This window comes from Impatiens glandulifera, chromosome 3, assembly GCF_907164915.1.
Source record: "Impatiens glandulifera chromosome 3, dImpGla2.1, whole genome shotgun sequence".
Taxonomy (NCBI): Eukaryota; Viridiplantae; Streptophyta; class Magnoliopsida; order Ericales; family Balsaminaceae; genus Impatiens; species Impatiens glandulifera.
In genome coordinates, this window is record NC_061864.1 from 12,028,976 (window position 1) to 12,055,739 (window position 26,764).

At 28.3% G+C, this 26,764-nt stretch overlaps 3 protein-coding genes across 3 annotated transcripts; 1 reads left to right on the forward strand and 2 right to left on the reverse strand.

The window, feature by feature from the left end:
- The first annotated feature begins 2,215 nt into the window (after positions 1–2,215).
- Positions 2,216–3,600, forward strand: LOC124932430 (uncharacterized GPI-anchored protein At5g19250-like). Its single transcript, XM_047473055.1, has 2 exons — positions 2,216–2,425; positions 2,967–3,600. The coding sequence occupies exons 1-2, from the start codon at positions 2,341–2,343 to the stop codon at positions 3,470–3,472; spliced, it is 591 nt and encodes a 196-aa protein (XP_047329011.1). The 5' UTR covers positions 2,216–2,340; the 3' UTR covers positions 3,473–3,600.
- Positions 3,601–3,843: 243 nt separating this feature from the next.
- On the reverse strand, positions 3,844–7,626 carry LOC124932427 (general transcription and DNA repair factor IIH helicase subunit XPD). The gene is made up of 12 exons (XM_047473052.1): positions 7,017–7,626; positions 6,660–6,940; positions 6,499–6,581; positions 6,024–6,427; positions 5,738–5,931; positions 5,473–5,653; positions 4,844–4,968; positions 4,679–4,768; positions 4,500–4,578; positions 4,337–4,413; positions 4,158–4,266; positions 3,844–4,078 (listed from the first exon to the last, which is right to left on the reverse strand). The coding sequence occupies exons 1-12, from the start codon at positions 7,548–7,550 to the stop codon at positions 3,962–3,964; spliced, it is 2,274 nt and encodes a 757-aa protein (XP_047329008.1). The 5' UTR covers positions 7,551–7,626; the 3' UTR covers positions 3,844–3,961.
- A 5,787-nt stretch (positions 7,627–13,413) lies between these two features.
- Positions 13,414–15,109, reverse strand: LOC124932547. The gene is made up of 6 exons (XM_047473197.1): positions 14,953–15,109; positions 14,730–14,870; positions 14,525–14,647; positions 14,248–14,448; positions 13,991–14,155; positions 13,414–13,902 (listed from the first exon to the last, which is right to left on the reverse strand). Exons 1-6 carry the CDS (start codon positions 14,992–14,994, stop codon positions 13,621–13,623), a joined length of 954 nt encoding a protein of 317 aa, XP_047329153.1. The 5' UTR covers positions 14,995–15,109; the 3' UTR covers positions 13,414–13,620.
- Positions 15,110–26,764: the final 11,655 nt, after the last annotated feature.

Below are 26,764 nucleotides of genomic sequence, written 5' to 3' on the forward strand. Positions count from 1 at the left end.
TTATTTATATTTATTTGCTAAGAAGGTCTTAAAATAATTAAATTAATTTAAAGAACATTAAACATTATTTTTAAATAAAAATGTATTTAAATTTATAAACTCAGTACTTTATTTTACATAAGAGATTATATATTTTTATTTATATATTAACTGGATAAATGAAATAATTAAACGGATAAAATTGATCAACCTAATTAAAAAAAAAAAGAAGAAGACAAAACAAAATTGTTTTTAAATAATTTTATTATATATATATATTAATTTTTTCAACAAAAGTAAAATAAAATATGTTTCTAATATTAAATTAAATTTAAAATAACCAAATAATAAGTTAATTGTCACTCTTATTAATTTTCTTTATTTAATTTAAGAACTTTATTTTTGTAAATTTTATAAATAAAAATTATAACTAAAAGATAATCCCTTAATTTTATATGACGAATTTACTTGATTGTAATACTATTAAATTGTAAAATTCAAACTCAACATTCTAATTTTAGAGACAAGTCTTCCTAATTAGATTTATAAGATTATTCTTTAGAAAGAAAAAATTAATAGGATTTAAGAGAAAATGGAAAATTTGAAAAAAAAATAAAAAATAAAGAAAATTAGTCAAATTTTTTAATGGGTTGGATCAGATTAAATTTAAGAAATTGTTTATTAAAAAATAGAATATTTAAGGAATTTCATACACGCTTATCTGATTTTATTTTTTTATATATAATTAATTCACATTAAAACTGAATCATATAATTATTCTATGCTACCATGTTGGTGTTGATTAGGTCAGCTGAGTCAACTACACCCCCCCTTAGTCAGTATCTAATTTGTTAAGTATGTGATAATTATATTATTTAAGTTATTATACTTAATTTGTTTTAATAGAAATTAAACCGAATTAATTTAAATATAACCATTAAATTGATCGTAACAATCTTACTTCGTCGGTATAAATATTTTAAATTAGAATTGAAACTAAGAAACTAATATTAATGTGGTAAGTTGATTGTACAAGTTTTTTTTTTTTTTTTTTTTTTTCAATCTGAGCTATCTAGCTACAGTATGCATGAAGAGATATTTCTTAGCAAGAAAGAAAGAGATCTGACTTTTATTTTTTATTTTTTTTATTTTTTTTTTTTTTCTAATCTCTTATTTTGGCTTTTTGGGCTTTTATTCCTTGCTTGTGAAGAAGGGATGGAGGTTATACCTAATCCATTAAAATCTACCAAACTTCAAATTTAAAATTAAGAATAAATAAATTCCAGATCTACAATTTTCCATGTCATCACAGGAAAATACCAAATATCACCTCAACATTTGGCTTACATATCAAATAAGTCCATAAATTTAATATAGTCATGTTTATAAAAGGAAACAAATGCATCTAGAGACACAAAGTTTCTCAAAAGTTACAAATATATACATTGAGCAATAAAATAGCAAATATACCCACAAACTAATTTTAAAAAGTTGCAATTCAGTCCATATATCTTATTTCTATTACTTTTTTTTTTGTTACGTTTTAAAAACTCATTTAATTTCTCCTTTTTCATACACAAAGACCAAGAATTTCAATCATTCACCCTGAAACACAAGTAATAGTCAATAATACAACTTTTAAACGCTTATTATTGATAATTTAATAGTTTAATTATCATGAAATTTGTATTAAAAAAAGTTATGTCTCTCGTGCCTAATCAACACTCTAACAATTTTATGCGTATATACATATTTTTAAGTCTATTAAGATTTGAGATTGAGTTTAAATATATATACTATTACCAAATAAAATTTTATTTATATTCATAGAAAACAAATGAAATAATATTTCCAAATAAAACCTTGGAAAGTAAGTTATGGATGTCCTTATTTTGTTCTAATGATTGATTTTTATTAAAAATAATATCTTAATTGAAATTGAAAGTCATAATGATGGGTTGTTGTGAAAGTTTCTATATACTAAATATGCTCAAATTAGTCTAGATATTCTTATACAAAAATAAAAGAAATAAGCCTATTTGAAAACACTTATTTCTTTCTAAGTCTATATTTGTTAAAATGTGAAATAACCAATACCAAGTTCAAATTTAAAATACAATATCGAAAAAAATAAATACAGAAAAAATGTTTTAAATAATGGTCTATTTGTTTGAATTTAATTTACATTTATTTCCCTGCAGAAATGAATAGTTTACTAATTCAGAATTGTTGTGGTGTATATAGGAAATTAGGAATAGGAGTGAGTGATTCAGAATCAAGATCCAGGAAGAAGGTGTTTGTCAACTCTATCTTCATCTTCATCTTCTTCATCGAGGATCCCTTGTTCTGATCCATTGTTAAATGGGTCTTCTTCGCAACCATGGTCTCCTTCTACTCGTCCTCTTCCTTGCTGTTCTTTCGCTCTCTTTTCCGGCGGAATCTCTGGGTATTCTCTCTCTTTTCTTTCCAGACATGCATTTACTCGTCTGCACCACTTATAGTTCTTGCTACTGATTGGATTGACAAAATATATCTGAACCAATGATGTAATGTATTTTGGGTACAGAATATAGATTTCAAATTTTCATTTCCCTTTCTGGGTAGTTAATCTACAGCAATCTTTTTCTATTTATTGATTCTTCCTTCAGATTTGTTGCTAATTTATGTTGATTACTAGATCAAGTTGGATCTTCGTTTATGGGTTTTAGGATCTACTAAATCTAAGTCATATCATTTTGATTTTTACAGAATTTACTTGTTTTTTCCTGTTTGATTCTGGTCCATTTCAAAGGAGTTAGGCATTTTTAGCAGAGATCTTGTTTCTCATAGAAAAGTTCATATTCTTTTGTTGCAGCCATATTTCAGATGATAGATAGATAGATAGTATGAATCTAATTATTGCTTAATTCATGAAATTCTGTTATTTAAAATCATTTAATTTTCTAGCTTAATGATTTTTTTATATGATGTTTATGTTGTCTTTATAGACGAGGAGAATCTGCTTCAACAATTGAACAGTTACAGAACATCCTTAAACCTGTCTACCTTAACTGAGAACAAAAATGCAAACTGTTTAGCCGAAGAGTTAGCAGAACAGTTCAAGAACCAGCCTTGTACAAACACGACGGGTGCAGACACTGTCCCCGGAACCGAGCCTCAGTTTTCGAACTATCCTGATCTACTCGTTAAATGCCATCTCAATATAACCAACACTAGGGAGGGAAATGTAATGCCTGCTTGCATTCCGAATCTGGTTCCTGACCTTGTGCTTTCGAATTTCACGCAAAGTCAATACTCGGAGTACTTGAATGATAGCACATTTAGTGGAGCCGGGATAGGTTCAGAAGACAATTGGGTTGTTGTTATCTTAACCAAGGACACGGTTGGAGGCAACTTCAGCCCGGCTCAGAATGACGCTGCTGGTTTGTCGTTGAGTTCTGGTCTGGCTCGACTCCTTTTCGCCTTTGGCTGCTTTCTAGTTATGCTGAGATAAGATATTTTTGGTGTCTGTTGAGACAATATTACAAAGATTTTATGTATTTTCGTTTTTATGTATTTTCTTGAGAAGTGATCTTGATCAGCTTAACTATATATACACTGAAAACTAATCTACCTTCTTGAGAGGTATCTGTTCAGTAAGTAATCTTAAAAAATTACCATATAAATTGTTCAACATATAGAAAAAAAAAATGTAAAAGATGAATACCAATCTTCAAAGGCTTTTACTCTTTAGATTTCAACTCATTTAAGGCTTTTCTAAGGACAGACTCATTTAGATTTATTGATGTATTCTCATTTACTTCAGAACAATGAAAACCTGTAATGTCTCAATATTGGAAATACAGGAAAAACAAAAACATAATGTTTAATTTTTTAAGCCAATGGAACAGAGAAATGTCTATCATGTTAAGAGGCTAATAAATAAACTGGGGAAAAAACATGCAAAACAGTTCATTTGACATCGTTCTTAACAATGAACTCATCAAAACAAATCTGCAAAATAGTCATTTCCCATCTTCAACAAGTCATCCTCTGATAAGAGTGTTTTCTTACCAGCACCACCAGTTTTGTCATAAGGTTGGGCCATTCTCCGAAGAAACTGCAAGAAATAGACAAATTGAAAACGTTTAAGGTGGATAATATATCAGTTATGAATATGGAAAGTTAGACGAACACACCTCTCTTGCAATATGAAGAGCCATATCCGTGCTCAAGTTAAGGTGAGCATCACGTAGATGCGAAAGAATCCATCCGGGTAATTTTGATCTTTTGTCATGGCGACTATATCTGAATGAGTAAACAGAAATAAGACAACTGAAAAGATAAACGCGGGTTTTCAAAGTTTTAGTTTACATACCTTTTATCGGCAAATATCATCATTCCATAATCTGCCTTTGATCGGATAACTCGTCCAACACATTGAGCAGCTTGCCTCTGTTTTCAAAACATTTACAAATGGTTTCTTCTAATTAGCATTTCCAAATACGTATTAACTAAATAAAAGGAAAATGGAAATATACCAGGGCATCAAATGTCAAGAAATCGCCTTCTTTTATCTGGAAAGTATCCCGTAAATATTCCAACCGAGCACGCAATATTCTGTCGTTAATTCATATAAAAAAAACAAAATGAGATCTTGTTGATAGATGCACAATCACGGGGTTACACACCAATAATAATCTGAAACATTCAATTGTACCTGCTTAAAGTATACTGAAAAGGAACGCCATACATGATAACTAGTCGGCCATAATGCCTATCAAAATCAATTCCTTCCGCCACTTTTCCCCTGAAAATGTCAAATTATTCATCTATGTTTAGAAAGGACTTTAACAAAGGAAGAACGAAAGAAAGGAATTGATACCTAGCAACAGATAGAAAGATAGCACCTCTCCCACAATCGCAGGCCTTTCTATAGTTATCTAGAGCCAATGTAGTTTCTACCACATCTTGCGTCTCAATGAAGACGAGCTTGTGTTGCATTATTTCCTGAAAATTAATTTTGGATTTTTAGCTAACCAAATTAAGAAGGAAAAAACCCAAATATTTTCACAATTCTTATTCTTTCTCCAAATCAATATTAGCCACTTTGAGGTAACCTATGAAATAAGGCATGAAGGTTGTTCCTCAATCGCTAAATGGGAGAGAAGATGGCTAGGGACTAGGGACATTTGATTCACACTTTATTCTTTAATTCATAATGGAATGAAAGGGCTCGTTTTGATCTCTAAGAGATAGCCCTGGCAATATTTCCAACTAGGCAATTAAGAATTCTAAAACTAGTCCTATCAGAGCAATAGTCAAGAAAACATGTCACTTATACTTGCTCTTTCTATTCTCCTCAAGCTTGGATGAGGAAGATTCAAGGAAATGAAACCCAAAACATAATAATTCAAGACAAAAAAAATTAGAGCATTGATCTGAAAATCTCATATAAATTCAAGTTCTTATGCTTTCTTTGAGCAAGAACGGCAAAAATCAAGAGTTGTATACCTTTAGAATTCCCTTTTCATTCCAACTATTGACTATCCCATCCATATACGAATAACTAACAAAGAAACACACAATCCCATCAGGAACAATGGCTGCCATCTCAAGTAAAAGCTTCCCGTAGTTTCTTTCAACGCCCTCATCAGTTCTCATATCAAATTTCGTGCTCACCGGAAGTTGATCACTAGAAAAAACGAGGCAATGAAAATTATATCAGCAACCTGGAAGAACGACAAGGATAGTTGATCAAAATCAAGCCTTTATTCACCTTCCACGAGTCAAAACCATTGGACATATGCATTCCCTTGTCAAAGACATGGCAAAGCTTCGACTTACAACAGGGTTGAAATTAAGAAGACGGGGATAGAGATCAATCGGGCTCAATGTTCCAGACGTAATAACAACCGATTGAAATCGATCAAATACTGGTTTTATGGCTAAGGAAGCATCATGACAGCTTAGCTGCAAATCATCATATAAAAGAAATGCATCTGTAAATGTCATATGAAAAAATCAGAGCGAAAATTGTTTGAAAAATGATTTTCCAACCAAACCTGCAATATAGGATCAGGAATACTCGGCATTCTCTCATCATAAGGTTCAATTATGATGGAAAATCCCCTTGTGTAAGTCCCCACAAGCGTAGCAAAATCGCAGATCGTTTGAATATGCAAGAACTCATCCGTATCAACTATCTCCAACGTCATCATTAGCGACTGCAGACGATCGTAGAAAAACTTCAACATCTTTTGATCAATTCCAGCCTGCACATTTATAGAAGCAACAAAGGAAACAGGCCCCTCTTTAACAACTTCCTCTGTATCTAGCCGTCCTCTCAAATACTGAATCAATCTTCGCAAAACCGAAAGGAAATGCTCTGCCCGTCTAATGTTTCCAGGCACTGCTTCCTTCAAAATATCATCGGGCAAGGCGGGATTTGCAAGCCAAGTATCCGCCACTGAAAAAGGACAAGAACATAAGGATTTTTGTTTCATTGTCAAATTGAGAATTGAGGGAAAACACACTTACAAGGAAGATTTCCTCTTTGTGCTAAGCCATCAACAAGCCTGTTATATTCTGCACGCAGCCTTCCAGCATCAGTGGCCTTCAACCTTCCCTACCATTCAAATCAAGACAAAGATTATTTACTAGATTTCAGCGAGGCTTCTCAGTTTGTTAAAGCCGATTACCTTTCGATGTCATGAGACATCTTGTTGAGATTTCTTGTAGCGCCCTCAAGTGTTTGAGATCTCACACTAACACTAAGAGCTTCTATACAGACATTGTCTATATTATGTGCCTCATCAAAAACCACAACTGATTCTCTCTGCATCTCTTTGGATATGATTCCAGCGACCTTAGGATCAAGAAGGTACTGATAACTATAAACCACCACATTCGCAAACTGCACCATGTGTCTTGCTAAAAAGTAAGGACACCATCCTTTCTCTTTCCCATATGCCCTCAAATCCTGCAACAATTGGCGAACTAAAGAATAGAACCCACCTAATTTTGCTTGTTTTAAAAAAAAGATAAATTTAGTGAACCTGCAAAGTATAGACACCAGGAGGTAAGACTGCATCAGAAGAGACTTTCTCGTAGTTCTCGAAGAATGAGCAAGTTTGCACATTTGGGTTCTCGGCAGCCAAAGCACGAACCCAACTAGCAGTAATCTTGCGGCAGCCGGCGTCAACCGAGTCTCGATTCTCCGCAGAAACTACGTTAGGGTTTATGCAGAGGTTCTTGCGAGAGGAAAGACCTAAGGCTAGGATGCTAGCAGAAGGGCCGATATGCTGGAGCTGATAACGATGAAGGAGACGGAGCTCGGCTAGGGTTTTCTCCATTTCATGGACTGTACGAGTGCAATACATGAGCTTGAGTGGATTGGAGGGCTTAGATAGAATGTAGCTGGTGATAAGTGAGAGTAAAGCTATGGTCTTTCCAGTTCCGGTGGGCATTTCAAGGAGGCAATGGCCCTTGGCGTCGAGAGATCGCTTGAGTTCAAGCATGTAGGCATATTGCTCTGGGTATATGTTGTCGTAAGGGAAATATACAGTTACGTCTTCTATATCGAACTTCATCTCTTTCTCCAATCGCTCCTTCTTCTTCTTCTTCTTCTGAATGTATATATGGCCGCCGATCAAGATCAAGATCAAAACTCAGAATCAAGTGTCGCAAAATTAGGCTGCACCTCATTATCAGAGTACGACGTCGTTTTATTCATTTCTCCTTTTTCATAAATACTGGATATCATTAATTATTTAATTAGACCTAATCTTTTGTAACCTAAATTTTAAAAATAAAAAATTAATATAATAATTTAATTAATTAAAAACTTAAATAACTTATTTTTTTATCAAACAAGATTTTTTATAAAAAAAAAAATTTAAAAGAAATTCAAACATGAAATTACTAGAAGGAAAATTATTGGATTATTTACTAACTAAATTTCAATCAAGTTTTTTTTTTTATGATGGAATAACAATTGTAATAGAGAAATAATAGAATATTAGGATAATCAATAAATTTTAATTAGAAGGAAAAGTGAAGGAGAGTGATGGGCATTAGGAATTTGAAATGGTGGAAGTATTATAAAACACAATTTACTATCACAGACAATCTTAAAGTAGTTAACTTTGTATTATTAAAATTTTCAAAATAATTATAATATTAACATATTTTCAAAGTAATTTTTTTTTATATAAGAGGCATGATCCTCTATTACTTGATTACCTACTAAGTTTATTAAAATAAAATAATAATAATAATAATAATAAATCAGTTACATTATGGAATTATGCCTTTGCGGTCAAATAAATAATGTTCACTAAAATAAATTAATGATGAAATAAGAATGTGAAAAATTAGTAACGACTTATTTTGTGACAAAATATTAGATTTCTGGTCACAATAAATATTTTTAAATGTAAAATGTTTAAATAATAAAATTTTCATTCTTAAATTTATTGAAATTGATTTATTGAAAATTACATTGAAATATTTCAACAAATTATCCAATGAAAATCTTAGATATGGTAATTTTGTTATAAATAGCATCTAAATAGTTAAAACATTTTGACAAGTAATTTGTCTAAATGTATGAAGCAATATTAATTTGTTTGGAAGAGTTTCAACATCATTTTTTTCTTTTATGTTAAAATCTGATATATATACTTTTGACTGTCTTTTTTTTGGTAAATATATAATATATAGATTTCATAATATAATTTTTACGTCTTTTCCTTTGTCAAAATCTAATGTATAGATTTCATGATATAATTGACGATTTTACTTCTTCCGGGATTGGACGGATATATAATTCCTTTGTCAAAATCTAATGTATAGATTTCATGATATAATTGACGATTTTCTTTTTCCGTCGAAACCGGATATATAGTTTGGACAATTTTCCTTAGTCCATCGCAACTGGGTATATAATTTTCAACGATTTTCTATCTCCCGTTGAAACGATATATAGTATTGACGATTTTTCTTCTTTCGTCCAAACCGGATATATAGTTTTGATATTTTTTATTTTTTATTTAAAAATCTGATATATAGATTCTACTGTTTCACTATATAGTTTTGACGATTTTACTTCTTCCGATCAAAACCTGATACATAGTTTCTACGAACAAATAATGTATCCCTGGCAAAACTAAAAAAACAAATTATTATATAAAAAATAATAATATAAGTCTTAATTAAAACAATTAAGTGACGAAGATGATAAAATGATAAAATGATAAGCTGTATATTTCTTCCTCTTTAATTTATAGAAACTTGTGAAAGAATTTGATATGATCCTTTGAAGGAAATAAGGTTGTTCTTCTCAATTGTTGTTGTTTTGAACTAACAAACACGGAAACATTCAAAAATGCATTTTTCTAATAGACATTGATAATTTGTTTTTATAATATTTTAAAAACATATATACATAATTAGATTGACTAAGAATTGATTGAGTTGTTATAGTTTTTGAATTTTAAATATTATCATTCTAATTTTACTTATTTTAATATTTTTAGAATTTTGTTTCTAGTTCATTTTAAAATAATTGTAACTTTAAGAAAAATAAAATAAAATTTATCTTAATTGCGATGAAATAAATATTTGTCACACAATAGCGTCACAAATGATTTGTCGTAAATAACGCTGTAAACAATTTATCGCAAAATATCGTCACAAACGATTGGACGCAAATTATCGTTACAAACTATTAATCACATATAACCATTCTCCACTCTGGTCAATTTATTTACGTCGCAATTTTGTCACTAAATTTGTTTTCGTCAATAATTTCGTCAAAAAATGACGCCACAAAGTTAATAGATTTGTGGCATTCAGCTATTTGATATTTAATTTATGTATTTTATTATTTAAAAAATATATCTTTGATTCTTCTATTTTGTGGTAGAAATATTAAAAAAAAACATGTAATGTAGTAATCATTGATAAATAAAATAAGTTCATAAAAATGAGATATAACTTGTGTTTTGGGAATAAGAAAAGGACAATAGATCACCATCCACATAAGAGAAAATATGAAATGAAGAATTGATCATCATCATCATTATTATTATTATTATTATTATATCATGTTCAATAAGTAGTTTAATATCTTACAACAATTAAACTCAAGAGGGAAATTTGACTAATTAATTACTAAGAGAGATAATTAATTGATTGTTTAATTAGTAGGTCCATTCTTTTGGTAGAAATATTGCAGGAGAATTACTCTTGTTGCGGCTTTGTAAGGAAAAATTACTGCCGCCCTTTCCCTTTTTATTATTACTGCTGCCACTCTCTTGATATCCACCAACTTTCACATCTCTAAACCTATTCATATCTGCATATATTATTTAATATTTATTAATAACAAAACAAACTGATCAATAAATAAATAAATATATATATATTTATAGAGATTAAAGATTTGTTTTTGGTTTTGTTTTAGATATATTAATATAAATAATACCTGCAGAAGAAGCAGCAGGTGGAGAAGGTTTTGTATTATTGGGCTGAAAATGAAGGTCTGGGCCTGGCCTTTGAGGAAGGAAAACACCAGTTCCACATGATACTGGGCTAGGGACTAGAAAAATAACTTGCACTCCAGGCCCACCTGAAATCCAATTTGGTGAATGCCTTTGCCTTGGTCTTACAACTGATCTTGTCTGTTCTTTTGATAGATATCTTGTTGTTTGATGCTGCCAGTAAATTCAATACATGTTTGGTTAGAGCCATAATATATACTTATATTACTACTATATTATACGTTTTACAAGATTTGGATACACAAAAATTTAAAATAGATATTATTTTGTTTAGTACCTTATTAAAAGAAGAATGATGTGCCGATGGATAAAGAAGAATCCGCGACGAAGTTTCTTCTTCAAAGGCGAGATGATAAGGGTATGCATTTCCAGTAGCCATAGATGATAATTGATAGATAGATAGATGTCTCAAACAAACAATTGACAGAGGAATGTGTGTGTGTGTGGTGTGTATCATGTTCATGTATATATATTTATAGAAAGTTGGTTCCAACAGCTTTTTAAGAATGTACTAAAATAGGGACAAAAAAGTAAATGTGTAAAAAATAATAATATAATTGGTGTGACAACGTGGCGATATGGGTTGGTTAAACACCTCTTTTTCTTATCGGGCTGTTGTCTTTGGTTGTTAACCTAAGCTCTACAACCACACTAATTACAAGTATAGTTATAGCTAACCCACTTTCTATATCTCTACCCTTTGTGAAACAATCACATAAATCTCAAATTGGAGTTTGATATAGGATTCTTTCCTAAAAAAAAATATTAACAAAAATAATGTTTGGGATCAATTAAATAAATTCATTCATAACAACTAATTAATTATTGATTATATCATTATCAATACATAAATAAAAGTAAGTTTTTTGAAATATCTTTTCCTAATTAAGTTTTATTGGAAGCGGTCAAATATATTTTTAAATGGGTCTTAGTATTTAGTTCGATAAGGGATTAATAATTTGATATATTTAATTATTTTTATTGTATCATTTTAGTATAGAGTATGTCATATTGTTGAGATATCTTATAATGTCATTTTTATTGTATAGTTCATTAAATTTTTTATTTACAAATTCAAATTCATTAATGTGAGTTTTAACTTCTTGATTTTTTTTTTTTAGTTTTGTTTTTCATAAGAGTTATAAACTTTTAATTTTGTAATGTTTTCCTATTTAATCTCATAGCGTGATTCCGGATATGTTATTTCACTGCAGATACCCTTCTATATACTAACCTTCAATCTCCTTAGAAAAAGTTTAATTTTTTTTTAGGTTGAGAGATGAGTTAAAAATAATAGAGATTGAAAGTTGGTAAATATAAAAAGGTACATCCTCTAAAACAACATATCCAGAGCTTTCTCATAATGTATATCTTAGTATGTAACATTTCTTTAATTCATGAACAAGAAAATATCTCCACCCTGAGCTACTATTTAGAATAGTCCCCAAACATTTAAATGTAGTTTTTACTATTGAATTGAGATACTACAAAATTGACATATGTTGATTTTTCAAACACAATTTCAACTCTTCAAGTTTAGGCTTTCCAAGAACTTCTTGCTTATTCAAATCCTCCAAACCCTTCTAACTCATGTGCCCTAGTTTAAAATGCCTCAATTTGATTGAGTCCATCATTGAATTTACTGCTATACAAACTTTTGAAGTAATTTCAAGAATGTATAGTCAAATCTTGCCTCTAGTTGCATTGAACACTACCAAATTTACTCAATTTGTAATCTTCATCACACATTGTCTTAGTGTAACACCATATCATTGATCATATTAGAATAAACAAATTCTTCTTTAATTCTGGAATATGATTCACTGAACCAATTCCCTCAACCTTGCAAGCCATATTGTTTCTCATAAGAACCTTACCATCATTTACTTACCTGTAGTCCTGCATTCTTTGTTTGGTGACATATAGAATGAGCATCCAAAGCTGGACTGATATTTCTTTAGACAAAAGTGCTTTTAAGGGTCATTTTTCTCCAAAACAAAAGCTTCATGTCTTGCTTATCTCCACACTTTTGAACATTTGGATTTAGGGTTATTAGTTCAACATATTTTGCGTTCCTTATTACTGCAACGGAGTTACCCTCTTATACTATTTGGTCGAACCAACAAATGAAATGAAATCAGTCTTCGTCCTTCTCTAAAATACAAATCCATACATTTTTCAGAGTAAGTGAACATGGATCCCGTTTAAGCAAATCAAATTTCCAGCACAAATCAGCACTTAGACCTATCATAACATTAACCTCCACTAAATGTGCCTCCTCCAGGAGAAGCATACATTTCCATTTGCTTAATACATAGTTATCTGCCTTTTTTGCACTTGTGCTTAACCTCCATATAACTTCTAAATAAGCATTGAAACAGAACATGTTTTTATTGGGTTAATTATACCAAATATTTTGACATTGTTTTATAAAGAACTTTCCTATTCTCTTCAAATTCAGCTGTTTTTCTGTTTATTTTTAAATTGTCACGAAAGTTCAAACTCATAACTTTTACGTGTTACGTACTTTTACGAAAGACCATTCATTAATAAACGTTACGTGACTCGTAAGAAAAACATTCACATTAATAACGTGACTCGTAAGAAAGACATTCATTAATACACGTTACGTGACTCGTAAGAAAAATCATTCATTAATACTCGTTAATATTACATGTTAATTCACTTTCATTGCAAGAATATTTCCAATTATGTTGAAGAACAACCATGGATACTCTTCATTTGTAAACAACCTTAATCAAAATATTTGCAATTGCAATCATAACCTTTCAGGCCACATATTAGGAAAAACTCATAGTAACACCACATCTTTTTCTTTCAAAATCTAACCTTGTGTGATTCCTGTTCAAGCCTATACTCTGAAGAAAATGCCTTCAATTGAAGTTTTATTTTCAGAATAAACAATGATATTGTGCAATTTCTCAACCCATTTAGTATAAACAATGTTTGAAATGATTAAGAATCCCATTCGAAACAACTTCATAGTACAAAAAGAGTTTAAAATAAGCATCTCAAAATGAATGAATGAATTATCAGAAACAGCAGCAGCAGCAGCAACTACAAAGAGGAGATTTCATCATTCATTGGTCAAATCAGGGAACCTGCAAATCTCCATCCGAGGAGACTTTGATGCCTGTTCTTGATCATGCCCATCCTCTATCAGAAGAGACGGGGAGGAGAAATCCAAGCACACACCCCCTTGAAGAATTAGACTTTCGTAGGAATCAGAAAGATCTTCAGAAGTTAACTGGTGGTATTCCGCAAGCTGGTGGAGACATTCATTCTCCCTTTTAAGATTAGCATTCTCACTTGCTAGCCTTGATTTCTCCGCTAGCAATGCTTCCATTTGAAGCCTCATCTGCAACCCACAATCAGATATCTATTATTCTAAACATTCATTCATACATAGAGACTGAAATATCATATAGTTTTTTATGTTGTTTTACCAGATCATCTTCTTCTGCTCTAATCCCTTTTTCAAAGCCATCGCGAAGCCTCTTGTTCTCTTCCTCAAGAAGGGTACACCTCTCCTGCATAAAATTAAAGTCTGATCTGATCGATTTTATTTCCCTGGCCAGTGAAGCTGCTTTCTTCCCCATTGAAATCGCTAGCTATTGAAAACCAAACCCCAACATTCCACAGTCAGAATATGCATGTTATTGATTAAAATTTATAACAGATGTGTCAAAGATAAAACCCCAACATTCTTTGCTTTCTTCAATTTTGCTTCATCATCGGTCGACCCGTTGCCATTTTCACAAGTTTCTTCTGATTTCCTTTTCTTTCCTCGGCCTTCATCAGTCTCTCCTTTCTGGGTTTCAACTTCTTTCTCAATTTTGGCCTTTTCAATAGCGGACTGATAGATGTCGGTCAATGTGGGTGGCTTTGAAAGATCTCTTGCACCCTTTACATCAAAATCGTCAGTCAAAACAAATAAGATGAGTTTTGCTTTAAGAGAAAGAATGTTTCTAACCGCTCACCTGAAGAGCATTATCCAGATTTTTAGACAGATGAGAAAGAGTAGTTGACATGGAGTCAAATCCTCTCATAAGAAGAACAGAATCTTCCTTCATTTGCATAGAGCATTCCGATTGTTCATCAATCTGAACTCAATTAGAACAGAAACACACGATTAAAACAAGATCATCAAATTTGGAGGAAAGGGTTTCAGAAGATTGAACTCACCGTTGGGGGAGGAAAGGACCGTTCATCAGGGTTACGATTCTCGAGAATTACATCGATCCGATCTCGTAGAGCACTCCATAAGTGTCTGTCTGATGAAGGAGGGCTAATAATGGGAGATGAACCCATCAAGATTTTCTGTCCCTGCGATCAAACAAAATCAAATTTAAATACAGAAACATGATCTGCGAAAGATGAGATTTTGATTCAGTAATAAGTAACCAACCTTGTTGAGATCATCTGGAGTAGTTTCAACTGAGATTGTCATCAAATCAAGACTGTGTAAGTCTTAGAGAGAGAGGAATGGTTGAGATAGAGGGCAAAAGAAGTAACGGCTAGATATGGGAAGAGAGATATCTCTATATCTGATCTGGATGATGTTTTTTAAATATATGAGCCGATGCCGCAACGTTCGAATTTGACTAAGATGGTTTGTAATTCAATGAAGTGAACGCATATCTATGTAATCATCGGACGGTTGGATTTCCACACAAAAATTATTGATAAATAAATGTTCTTTCTTTATTTTTATTTTTTTTTTGAAAAATATGTTCAAATTTCCCCCCAATTTACGTACAAATATTAAATAAATTTTAAAATATTAGAATATGATATTTGAAAAAAATAAATTATTTTTTTAAATTGAACTAGTCACATGTTTTCTCCTCTTCCAATAACATTAAAATAACAAATTTTTGAACAAGTAAATAAAAGTTATGTATATATTATTAATGTTAATTAAGGTAAATTCATATATCAAATTATTTAGAGATTCTATTGCAAGAATGATGGCAAAAATAATCTAATTTGATCTTTAAAATTTACATAGTAAAAAATAAGTAAATTTATTTATGGTATTTGAACTAGATTAATTGAGATATCAAGTTATTCAATTTGAGAAATTTAATAGTTAAAATGAGATAAAAAAATAAAGAAAAAAATTTAATTTACATAATTGTTGGATCTTAATTTTTTTCTTTTTTGATTTTGATTTTGAAATGGGGTGACACACTTTTTTTTTTTTTTTTAATGTCACATTCACAAGACACAACCGGAAATCTAGAAAATTTTTATTCTATATATTTTTTAATTTAATTTTATTTTTTTTTCGCGATTGTCAATTACAACGGGCATTTTTGTCAAAAAAAAAAAAAAAAATAAATGTGTCATCCAAGCATTCAATTTTATGCGCTAATCAAAAAGTCAAATATAAGCATCTTTACTGTTATTTAGTCAAATTTTCTATTTCAAATCAAACACTCAAATTATCATTTTAATTATTTAAAATCATATAATATATCAATTAAAATATCAAAATATTCTTATTCTTATTTTACTTTTAATAGTTTTAAATATAAAAAATATTTGAATAATTTATTGTAAATAAATCTTAAATAACTAATTTTTATTAAATAAGATTTTTTTTTACGGAAAAATATAACTCATAAAATTCTATAAGGCTCAATTTCAAACGAACCATAAAAGTTACAAGTTAAAACAATATTCGAGCCTTTAATTTAGTGGCCCAAGCTATTGTTTTGAACTTTCAAGTTTTCAGAGTTCGGCCTATCAATCCATGAGACTACAGTTTGGGCCCTGGGCCATATATGTATGAAATGTTGTATTTTCGCTATTTTGCTTTGAATATTCAAATTTTGTAATCCACAAGCTTATTTGATCTTGGATTTTTATAATTTTTTTGAAAAAAAAACATTTGATAAAAGAAGATGTTATTTAAAATTTTATAAGATGAACTATCAAATCATTTTATATTTAAATTTATTAAAAGTAAAAAAGAATATTTTAATTAATAAATGAAGTAAATGGATAATGATAATAAAAATAATAGGATAAAAGCAACTTTTATAATTGGTTACGTGTCTAGACTAGATTCTTATACAAATACTAATTATAAATACATAATTTATATATATATAATGATGCTTAATTTTTAAAGTGTTCGGATTGTCGGGTCGAGAGTTGTGATTAATTTGGATATTTATGTGATAGTAATGAATACTTGGGTCGGATTGTGGGTTGACCTGCCCATAAACTTAAAACTGTTAAAAATAAATTTAAAAATGTTATTTGTAGGTTTTGAACTTTCAACATAACAAAACAAGTACAACCTTTTAACCAACTAGGCTAACAACACTTTATATTTAAGATTTAACACTAAATTTGATGAACGCGAGACATTTTAACAACAAAGGTTCAAAATTATATATATATATATATATATATATATAATGATGCTTAATTTTTAAAGTGTCCGGATTGCCAAGTCGAGAGCTGTGGTTAATTTGGATATTTATGTGAGAGTAAATGGATACTTGGGTCGGATTGTGAGTTGACCCGCCCATAAACTTAAAACGATTAAAAATAAATTTAAAAATGGTATTTGTAGGTTTCGAACTTGCAACCTAACAAAACAAGTACAATCCTTTAACCAACTAAGCTAACAACACTTTATATTTAAGATTCAACACCAAATTTGATGAACGCGAGACATTTTAACAATAAAAGTTCAAATTTTTAACTAACTAATCTATATATATATAATGATGCTTAATTTTTAAAGTATTCAGATTGCCGGGTCGAGAGTTGTGGTTAATTTGGATATTTATGTGAGAGTAAATGGATACTTGAGTCGGATTGTGGGTTGACCCGCCCATAAACTTAAAACGGTTAAAAATAAATTTTAAAAAATTATTTGCAGGTTTCGAATTTGCAACCTAACATAACAAATACAACCTTTAACCAAATGTGATTGAGATGTGGTTTTTCGAGGGATGATAGATCGGTATCATTTGAAAGTGGTTAAAAAATATGAATCAAATATTTAATTGACCAAAGTGTGAAGTCACGATGCTAATTATTAAAAAATATGAATCAAATATTTGATTGACAAAATGAAAGTGTAATGTCACGAAATGAGAGATTATTCGGAAAAAAATATGTGATGAAACATGTGAGAAAATAAGTTGTTTTATCGAAGTGAATAAATTGTGGAATGAGAGCGTTATATTTTTTATTTTAATAATTTTAAACAAATAAATATTATTATAATTTTTTTAATTTATTTTATTTTATCCTTATTCGTGTGCATCGTATCGTACGGAAATTTTCCTAGTTCAAACTAAATTTACTTAACCTAGATTTGATCTTTTAACTATTTAAATATAAAAAAATTGTTTCATATCATCATTAATTATAACTATTAAAATCACTTCATTCATTAACTAAAATATTAAAATATATTTATTTTACTTTCATAAAATTTAATTTTTATAAAAAAACAACAATTTAGTAATTAATCATAAGAAAACTCTTAAATAATTCATTTTTTATTAAATATATTTTGTTATATAAATATCCCAAGACAAAAACTAAGATCAAACAAATTCATAGTCAATATTTTGTTTTCCTATATTTGGATCCATATACCAACAAAGTTGATCCAAATGATATAATTATTGAACATATTTTAAGACACTTTTATGAATTTGTCAATTTTATGAATTTGTCAATTCATTTCCAAATCTAGTAATTCAAAATTTAGTAAAACTTCCTTTTCTAGATATGATTGAGAAATACATCAAATAATATTATCTCTAAGGAAACAATTATTACATTCAATATAAAAATACAAAGGAAGTAAAGACTGAAAATTAATGGAAAATGGAGATTCACCTACTTGTTTGTTATACATAGGGACAAATAGGTATGGACAATGGGCATCAAAACTTACAAGATTTATTTTATTTAATTTTACTTTATTGTTACTATTCTTTTGTTTTAGAAAAATATTATTATTATTATTATTCACTTGTCCTTTATAATTACATTTATAAATAGGAAAAAAAAAAAGGAGGGGACATACAATCCAGTGAAAGGGACTGAGCACAAATCCATCTGTCCTTTCTTCTATCTCTAGAAAGTTTTTGAAAGGATCTTCTCTGTCGGTTACATTTTTTAAGCAATTTATCATAAACATTGATAATGTACTAGTTAAATTTCATTTTTCTAATTTTAATTTTAAAAACAATATTAAAAAATTTTGTATTATTTTTTTTACAACTTTGGAACTACCTTAAACTTAATAAAATTTATTTCTTAACATTGTTAATTTCAAGATTCACTTCTCCTAAACAAACAAGGTTTGATGTTTTCTGCTACCCCATTGTTATGTGTCGGCAAGGATGTTGATGACGTGCAACGAACTAATTGGCTTAGAGTAATGAAGTTCATTTTTTTTTAATTATTTGATTATAAGTGGATCCTACTATTTCAAGTTTGAGATATTTAAATAATTAAATATTTTACGTATTTAATTTAATTGTCATTCAATTTATTAATTAAAATATTAAAATATATTTTGTTTTAAATTAACTTAATTTAATTATTATATATTAAGTATTGTTTTATAAAAAAAATTATTTCTCAAAATTATCACTAATCATTACTTTTTAAAGAATTTAAGTTATTTTAAAAAAAAATCTTCTCTAAAAAAAAATTGATTTAAAATTATTTGAAATAAATTTATTTAAAAATAAATTATTTAAATTGTTTTACTAAAAGAACTAAACTATTGTAAAATTTAATATTATAAATAATTAAAATATTCTAAAAATTCTAATAAGGTAATGAGAATGATATATTGATTTATCAAGTAACCCTTAATTACTCACAAATTAACATTCTAAAAAAATTGTGAATCTCAACCATAAGTTTGTCAAACAATGTATTAGGTCTGGTTGATTTGGGTTAATGTAATAACTTTGTTATTTGGAAAAGTAATAATTACAGATGATTTTGAGAAAATAAATATTTTTTTTATAAAAAAGACTTAAAAATATTAATATATAATGATATAATAAAATTTTAAAATAAAAAATATTTTAGTATCTTAATTAATAAATTAAGTGAGTAATAAAAAAAATAAAATAAGTGAATTAAAAACATCAAATAACCCCCCTTACAATACTTTGTGATCACAATCTATAATCTACTAAAATATTCAAGATCCGTTAATAAACAATGAATACATATCTATTAAAGATAAAAAGAGCCAAATACAGATTATTAATTTTCAATACAAAAACATTTTTCACAAATGTTAACAAACATGTGACAAATATCTTGAAAGAATCTAAGCCAATATTTTCTTTTTATCTTTCAAAAATCAATATTAATTATATAAATTATATGTACAGCTCCCTTAGGTTTGACCTAAATAATGCCAGCTGTGATGTCTATGTTTTGATCCAAAAAGAGATTTTTATTTTATGGGACAAACAGACAAAATTAGATCCGAAGATTACTTATGGCCCCTGCATATATTAATTAATTAATTAATTAATTAGGATTAGTCTTAACATTTAATCACTGTTCCTTTCATGATCATTAATTAACTAAACGGGAAGAATGCCAATTTTAAACACCAAGTTGTAAGAAGGTGTCAAATTTACTTATTAAGTATCAAAATTCTATTTATATATATTAACTTGTCAAAAAGTGTCAAATTTATTTAAAATAACGGAAAAGTTAAACGGAGTTAAAATTTTTGCCAAATTTGATATCCACCTATTTTTTATTTATTTTTAATTTACATTAATTATTTCTTTTTTTTTCATTCAAACAAAACATTCAAATTTTTTCTTATCCATTTTTCTCTCTCTTTATCTCCAACTCTTCTTCTTCATTTCTTCTAATTGTTCATCTTCATCTCTTCATCTTAATATGAGTAATTTATCATGAAATAAAAGGCTAAAATCCATAGTAGGTGGGATCCCATTAATGCCATGGAAGAATTTTAACCCACCATTAATCATATCTGATGAAGAACCGCCGAAATATTTGGAATCAACTCCGTTTGAAATCCTAGATCTGGATTTCATTTTCCTGTTTTTTCGACAGTCGCCGGCTCGCCGCCGATCGATACACTACGGAGGGCCCCACTTTTTGTCCAGTACCTTCTACATATCTTGCAGAAATACCTCGGCTACGCGAGGCTGTAGTTGTTGTAGTAACATAATTTCGTGTTTAGAGAATCGCATCTCAAACACTTCATCGACTGTTCCGCCACCTTTACCGTCGTCACAGTTTTTGGGGGTAAGAGAGAGTGAAGAATAGATTACTCATATTATATGAAGAGGAACAGTGTGAAGAAAATGAAGAACTGGGGGTAAAGAGAGAGAAAAAATGGATATGGAAAAATTTGGATGTTTTGTTTGAATGGTAAAAGAATTAAAGTAATGTAAATTAAAAACAAATAAAAAATATGTGGATATTAAATGTTATGTGGATATTAAATGTGGCAAAAATTTTAACTCAGTTAAAATTTTCTGTTATTTAAAATAAATTTGACACTTTTTGACAAGTTAGTATTTATAAATAAAATTTTGATACTTAATAAGTAAATTTAACACCATCTTACAACTTGGTGTGTAAAATTGACATTCTAAACTGTTCAACCCATGCAAGTCAAATAATTAATTAACATGTATTAACCTGTAGTGCCAGTTCATCAGAGAGCAATGCGCCCGGTTTTACTCATTTATAAAAAAAAATATCTAAAAATTATTGTATAACATTCAATTTTTTCCAATAAATTACTTAATATTAATAATAGGTTTATACCTATTAACCTATATATCCAAGTGGGCTCAAATGAAAAATTATATATATTTTGTAGTTGAGAGAGTTTCAAGTATTAAAATAACAAATTGTATTGGTTTTGATATAATAAACTCTTTGATAGATCTCTAGTTGTATTTTTAATTAGTTGAATTACAAGTTGAAATTTAGGCTAGAAAACAAATGAAATATGATATTAAAATTAAACATATTTATATAATTAATTATATGGGTAGATCTATGCTTAAATATTTTACTTTGTGATATGTAAGTCTAGAAATATTACTATATTTAGGAGGAAACTATGAATATAATAAAAAGAATGTAACTATTTTAAAACAGTTTTTGCATTCGGTTTTGAGTATTAGTTTGTATTTGAAAAAACCAAACGTTTTAAAGAAAATTGATCGACAATCCATTAAAATGTGTGTTTGGTAACCTTGAAATTAGAATAAGAATTGAAATTAGGGATGTAATTATAATTCTTAAATTTAGTAAGCCATTTAAGATTAAAAATTAAAATTAAAATTTTAATGACAAACCAATTTGATTTTATAATTCTCAATTTCACATTTTTGCTCCGATAGTAATTCTCATATTATTTTTATATTTTTTAAATAAAATATTTTATTATTTACTACACGTCTGTTTGACGTGTTGTTAAACGTGTTGATCAAATATTTTTATTTAGTAAATTTAAATGTCAAACCGATATTTTTTTAAGTTTAGGAAATTAATATTGTCGAAGTAATATTTTTTTTTTAATTTAGAAAGTTAATATAAATCGATTATTATTTTTATTTTATTTAGAAAGTTAAAATGTCAAATCAATATATATTGTTTTTAATAATAATCAAATACTAAACAAAACTATTAACATTTGAATTATCATAATAAGTATTAAATTTATATCTTAATAATATATATTAAATTATTTTTTAAACATATAAATTGTAATTGAATTACACTTGATAGTTTAATTTTCAAAGAATTTGAATCGTTTTCATTGTCTATTCTCGTATAATTGAATTTCAACACTAATCCTACAAAATAATCTTAATTTTATTTCCACTCATTCGAAATGAGTTTTAATCGTTTTTTGTGTGTAGGAAATACCAAATAATTAAAAAAAACAAATAGTAATTCCTAAGGAGCACATGAGGCACAGCTGTTAAATATAGGAGTTGACAATTAGAGCTGTCAATTGGACTAAATCAGGACTCAAAGCAAATAAAATAAAATAAAATAAATAAAATGCACTCAGGACAAAGGGCCGACTGAAGCACACGATTGAGAGGAGTGGCCGCCGCCCGCGCATGTGAGCCACGTGTCTTATGATTAAGGAAATATCCTCAGTTTTTCCAAACATAGGATTCAGCAAAAACACTTTTTCCTTGAAACTTCCAACCCACCGCTATTTTTTAATTCCTTGCTTACCAGTTTGTTAATGACGCTCATTTTTTAATTGTATTTTACTTTTTTTTTTCTCTTATACATATAATGACCATTATGAAAGAATGACATTGAAGGTAATGAGGCTTGATTTATAGATTAAAAATAAATAATTATATTTTGTGTGTAATAGGTAATAAATATAATCAATCTAATATATTACAGATATATTATCTTTATATTATATATTCACTCATTCATTAGAATTTGGATCAACCGTCGCTAGTTCTTCGTTATATCCTCTTTTTAGGATGATAACTAGTGCATCGTCGTCTCCTTTTAGTGCATCTATACTTTTAGATCATTTGCAACCTCAGTAGCGCTTGGATCTTTATCTGCTGTTACTCTGACTGTGACAGCTTCTTCGGCTTCGGCTGCTGCATCATCGCTGTTTGGGGTTTCTTTGAGTTCTTTTTGAAGAGTTTCAATTCAATCTCAACATACATCGTTCATCTGCTTCGATTGCGCGCGTGTAATAAATATAATCAACCTAATATATTGGAAATATAATATAAAGATAATATAACTATAAGAAATTGTGATAATATAATATCGATATTATATTATATTAGTTTTCTTATAAGTCTAATTTAATGTCTATATAAGAGACATGTCCTATATAATTCAGAGATTATTAAATATAATCTCCTTTTATATTCTTAGGTTCATGAGAATTAGAGCCCTGCAAAAAAAACTAATAATTAATTTGTAGCCCAGTTCAGCATATATTGCACAGTTCAATTTGATTACAAGTTCAAATAAATGTATCTAAATTTTATAAATATGTAATAATGATATGTTCAATTATTGGAAGAAAATCCCTTTCAACCAAAAATACATATAATTGAATCCTCTATTATGTATATAGTATTTATTTATTTTAAAAAAATGTTTCCATGTCAAAAATATTTTTAATTAGTAAGAAGTTTCTTTTCTTAACATGCATATATAAAATTTGTAAGTGTAATATAGTACTATGTTGACACTAAAAATAAAAAAAAATCTGCTGAAAAAATCGATAAAACAATTCGCATAAGAATAAATCTCAAATAAAATACCTTGGACGACACTTTATTTAATTTTACCGTTGCTTAATAAAGTGTCTTGAACCCTGTTTCCGGTGAAGCTTTATGCGTCGCAAATAAATGGCGGCAGATGTAAACTAGTAAAATTAGAAAACGAGATTTAATTCGTATTAATTGATCTGTGGTCAATTTAGCAAATGGGTGGAGTTGTAAAATAAGGAACTTGAAAAAATGGTGATTTAGTGTAGATGGTACAAAGTAGTACTTGAAACAACAACAATGCTAATTTCATCTATTTTAAACACAATTTCACTTTCGAATATGTTGATATTTGAATGCCCTTTTTATTATTTTTTTGGAAAACGGTTAAAATTATTTTCATTAAAATCTCAAAAGTTGAAAGATTAAGAATCTATTAAAATTCCAAAAGTGGGAAGGTTAAGAATCAAAACTAGACAAATTATAGTTATGATTAAAGAATGACAATCAAACGACCCTAAAGAACCTGATTAGTAGCAATCAACCATACAAGAAATAGAGATTACAAATAAAAATTACAAAACTATATCAAATCTTAATTATTCCAATCAGGATTTTTATTTCCATATTGTTTCAACATGTTGTATTCCTCTTCCCCTTTACTTTCCTCTTTCATTGAAAAAAGAATGAACTGAAAATGTTGATAAATATTGTATATCTTTTTTATTTTTATATTAGTTTTTGAAGGGCTAACTATTAAAAGTATTTCTAAAGTTCACTTCAATTTAAGGCGTTCTAACTGAGAATCGAACTTGTGACATTTGATAATTTGATAATGTAGGAACCACTCTTACCACTTGATAAGCATTACAAAACTTAATATCTAGTTTTTTAAATATCAAAATATTCATTCTTTCTTTCAATACAAAATATAAAAAAACATTATTTATCTTAAAACAATTTCAATATAAGGAGTGATAAGAGGGAATTTGGGGAAGGAAATGTAGGAGGGAATGCATGCCATGTTAGAAAAAGTAAGAAGTGTGAGGAAAAAAAAGAAGGAAGATAAATTATTTTATTTTTTTTGTTCAGATTGCTGCTATGTTATCCCTTGACAAAATTCTCTCTTTCATTTCTATTTCAATATATAGTATTGGTGTAAAATTTGTCTCTAAATAGATATAAAGAGAATATTAGAATTAAAAAAAAAAATGAAATTTAACTTTTTTTCATTTTCAATATTTCTTCTCAAAACAAAATCTCAACAAATTACTTTAATAATTTTTTATTTGATTTATTCATTATCCCTTTTATTAATTTCAAAAATATAATATATATTTTAAGAGAAATGTTTTTGGGAGGAAATTTATAAGAGAAAAAAAGGTGAAGTGATAAGGTAATTGATTAGAAAAATAATAAAATTTCTATTGCTCTATTTTTTATCTCATTCCTTCCCTTACCATTGCTTATATTTTAAAACATATATATATATTCATATATATTATTATTTGATTAATTTAATTTATTTATTATTACTCTAATAATATATATATATATATATATATATATATATATATAAAAGTTGACAGAAATATATAAATATATTTGTAAATTAATAGATAAAGAGGAAACATTATTAATAAAAAAAAAATTATTATTTTTAAAAAGGTCTATATATATTAAAAATAAAAACTAATTTAATAGGTTATCGAGCTCGTAAGTTCTCGAGAAGATTATACTGGATTTTCGGAACTAATATAAGAAAACGTCGTAATAATATTATTATGAATGATACACATTTGACGATTTCTCTCAAACAAGATGGTTCAACAAAAAATAATTGGGATGTTAACACAAATATGCAGGCCTGTCATTTCAGTTGCATTAATCTAAACTTCTCAGCTACTACCAAAAAAGTAGAATATCACCAAATGAATCCCAATAATACTCTACAAAAACTCCAAATACTACCACCCTTTGACAATGCAAAAATAAGTTAGTTGCCAATTCAACATCTTCATGACACATACGACTAGTTATAATATAACTTTTTTTAAGCACATATCATATGTAAGAATTCCTTCGTGAATAATGCTCTATCCAAAAAATAAGATTTTGGATTGAATATTTTACTCCTAAAGTTTCTCCAAATAAAAATTAAATGGAATCTATAACCCCCGGAAAAATTCCCCCCTCTGGAGCGGGTCCTCCGGTAAAAAGCTCGAGATTTGAGAAGTTCAACATCGGTTTACGTGTTAAGAATTTTTTTTAAAATAAAACATTATTTTTAAAATATGTCGCTAATTCCTGATAGATTTTTAAAATTAATTAAAAACAATTAATTCCGGGTTTCAATTTTAAATAATCATGGGATTTATGATAATCAAATCACAGTTTGATTGCTTAGAAACCCTTTAGTTTAAATTAATTAAACACAATTAATTTAAAAGATTATTTATTTTGAAATAAAGTTGCCAATTGATTTTTTTAAAAATAAATAAAAGTTGGCATACGTATACAAACGTATTGACCACATTTTTTTTAGTTATAGTTTGGTGATACTCGTGAAAAAAATTTCACGCTTCATCCTCCGTACTCATTTTAAAAACGGTCTCTACTTATAAAGTTGGTTTTTGAAAATCGGTTGTATAATGTTTTTTGTTTTAACCGATTATTCTTTCAGTCATAGTAATGCTTCTAGGTTTTAGCGTTATTTAAAATATTAAAACAACAATATTTAAAATGTTGGCACCTGTTGCGGATGATAATTAGGGTGAAGATACCTGAAGAATATCAATCATTTTTAAAGGCATTAGTGTTTAGAAATAAACGCCAAATGAGATTTTGTCGAAATATTTTTGTGGAAACATGCCAAAATATTTAAAATGTATTTTCTAATTTTTCGAGATTTTTAGAAAATGATTTGGAGTCCAAAAATTATAA

Excerpts from the sequence above, each read along its gene's own strand:
- LOC124932547 (XM_047473197.1), bottom strand. The coding sequence starts at position 14,994 with ATGACAATCTCAGTTGAAACTACTCCAGATGATCTCAACAAG. Across the intron at positions 14,871-14,952 it reads CTCCAGATGATCTCAACAAG|GGACAGAAAATCTTGATGGG; the intron begins GTTGGTTACTTA and ends GTTTGATCGCAG. Across the intron at positions 14,648-14,729 it reads GGTCCTTTCCTCCCCCAACG|ATTGATGAACAATCGGAATG; the intron begins GTGAGTTCAATC and ends AATTGAGTTCAG.
- LOC124932427 (XM_047473052.1), bottom strand. The coding sequence starts at position 7,550 with ATGAAGTTCGATATAGAAGACGTAACTGTATATTTCCCTTACGACAAC. Across the intron at positions 6,582-6,659 it reads ATGTCTCATGACATCGAAAG|GTTGAAGGCCACTGATGCTG; the intron begins GTAATCGGCTTT and ends ATGGTAGGGAAG. Across the intron at positions 4,079-4,157 it reads CTCTTCATATTGCAAGAGAG|TTTCTTCGGAGAATGGCCCA; the intron begins GTGTGTTCGTCT and ends TATTTCTTGCAG.
- LOC124932430 (XM_047473055.1), top strand. The coding sequence starts at position 2,341 with ATGGGTCTTCTTCGCAACCATGGTCTCCTTCTACTCGTCCTCTTCCTT. Across the intron at positions 2,426-2,966 it reads TTTTCCGGCGGAATCTCTGG|ACGAGGAGAATCTGCTTCAA; the intron begins GTATTCTCTCTC and ends TTGTCTTTATAG.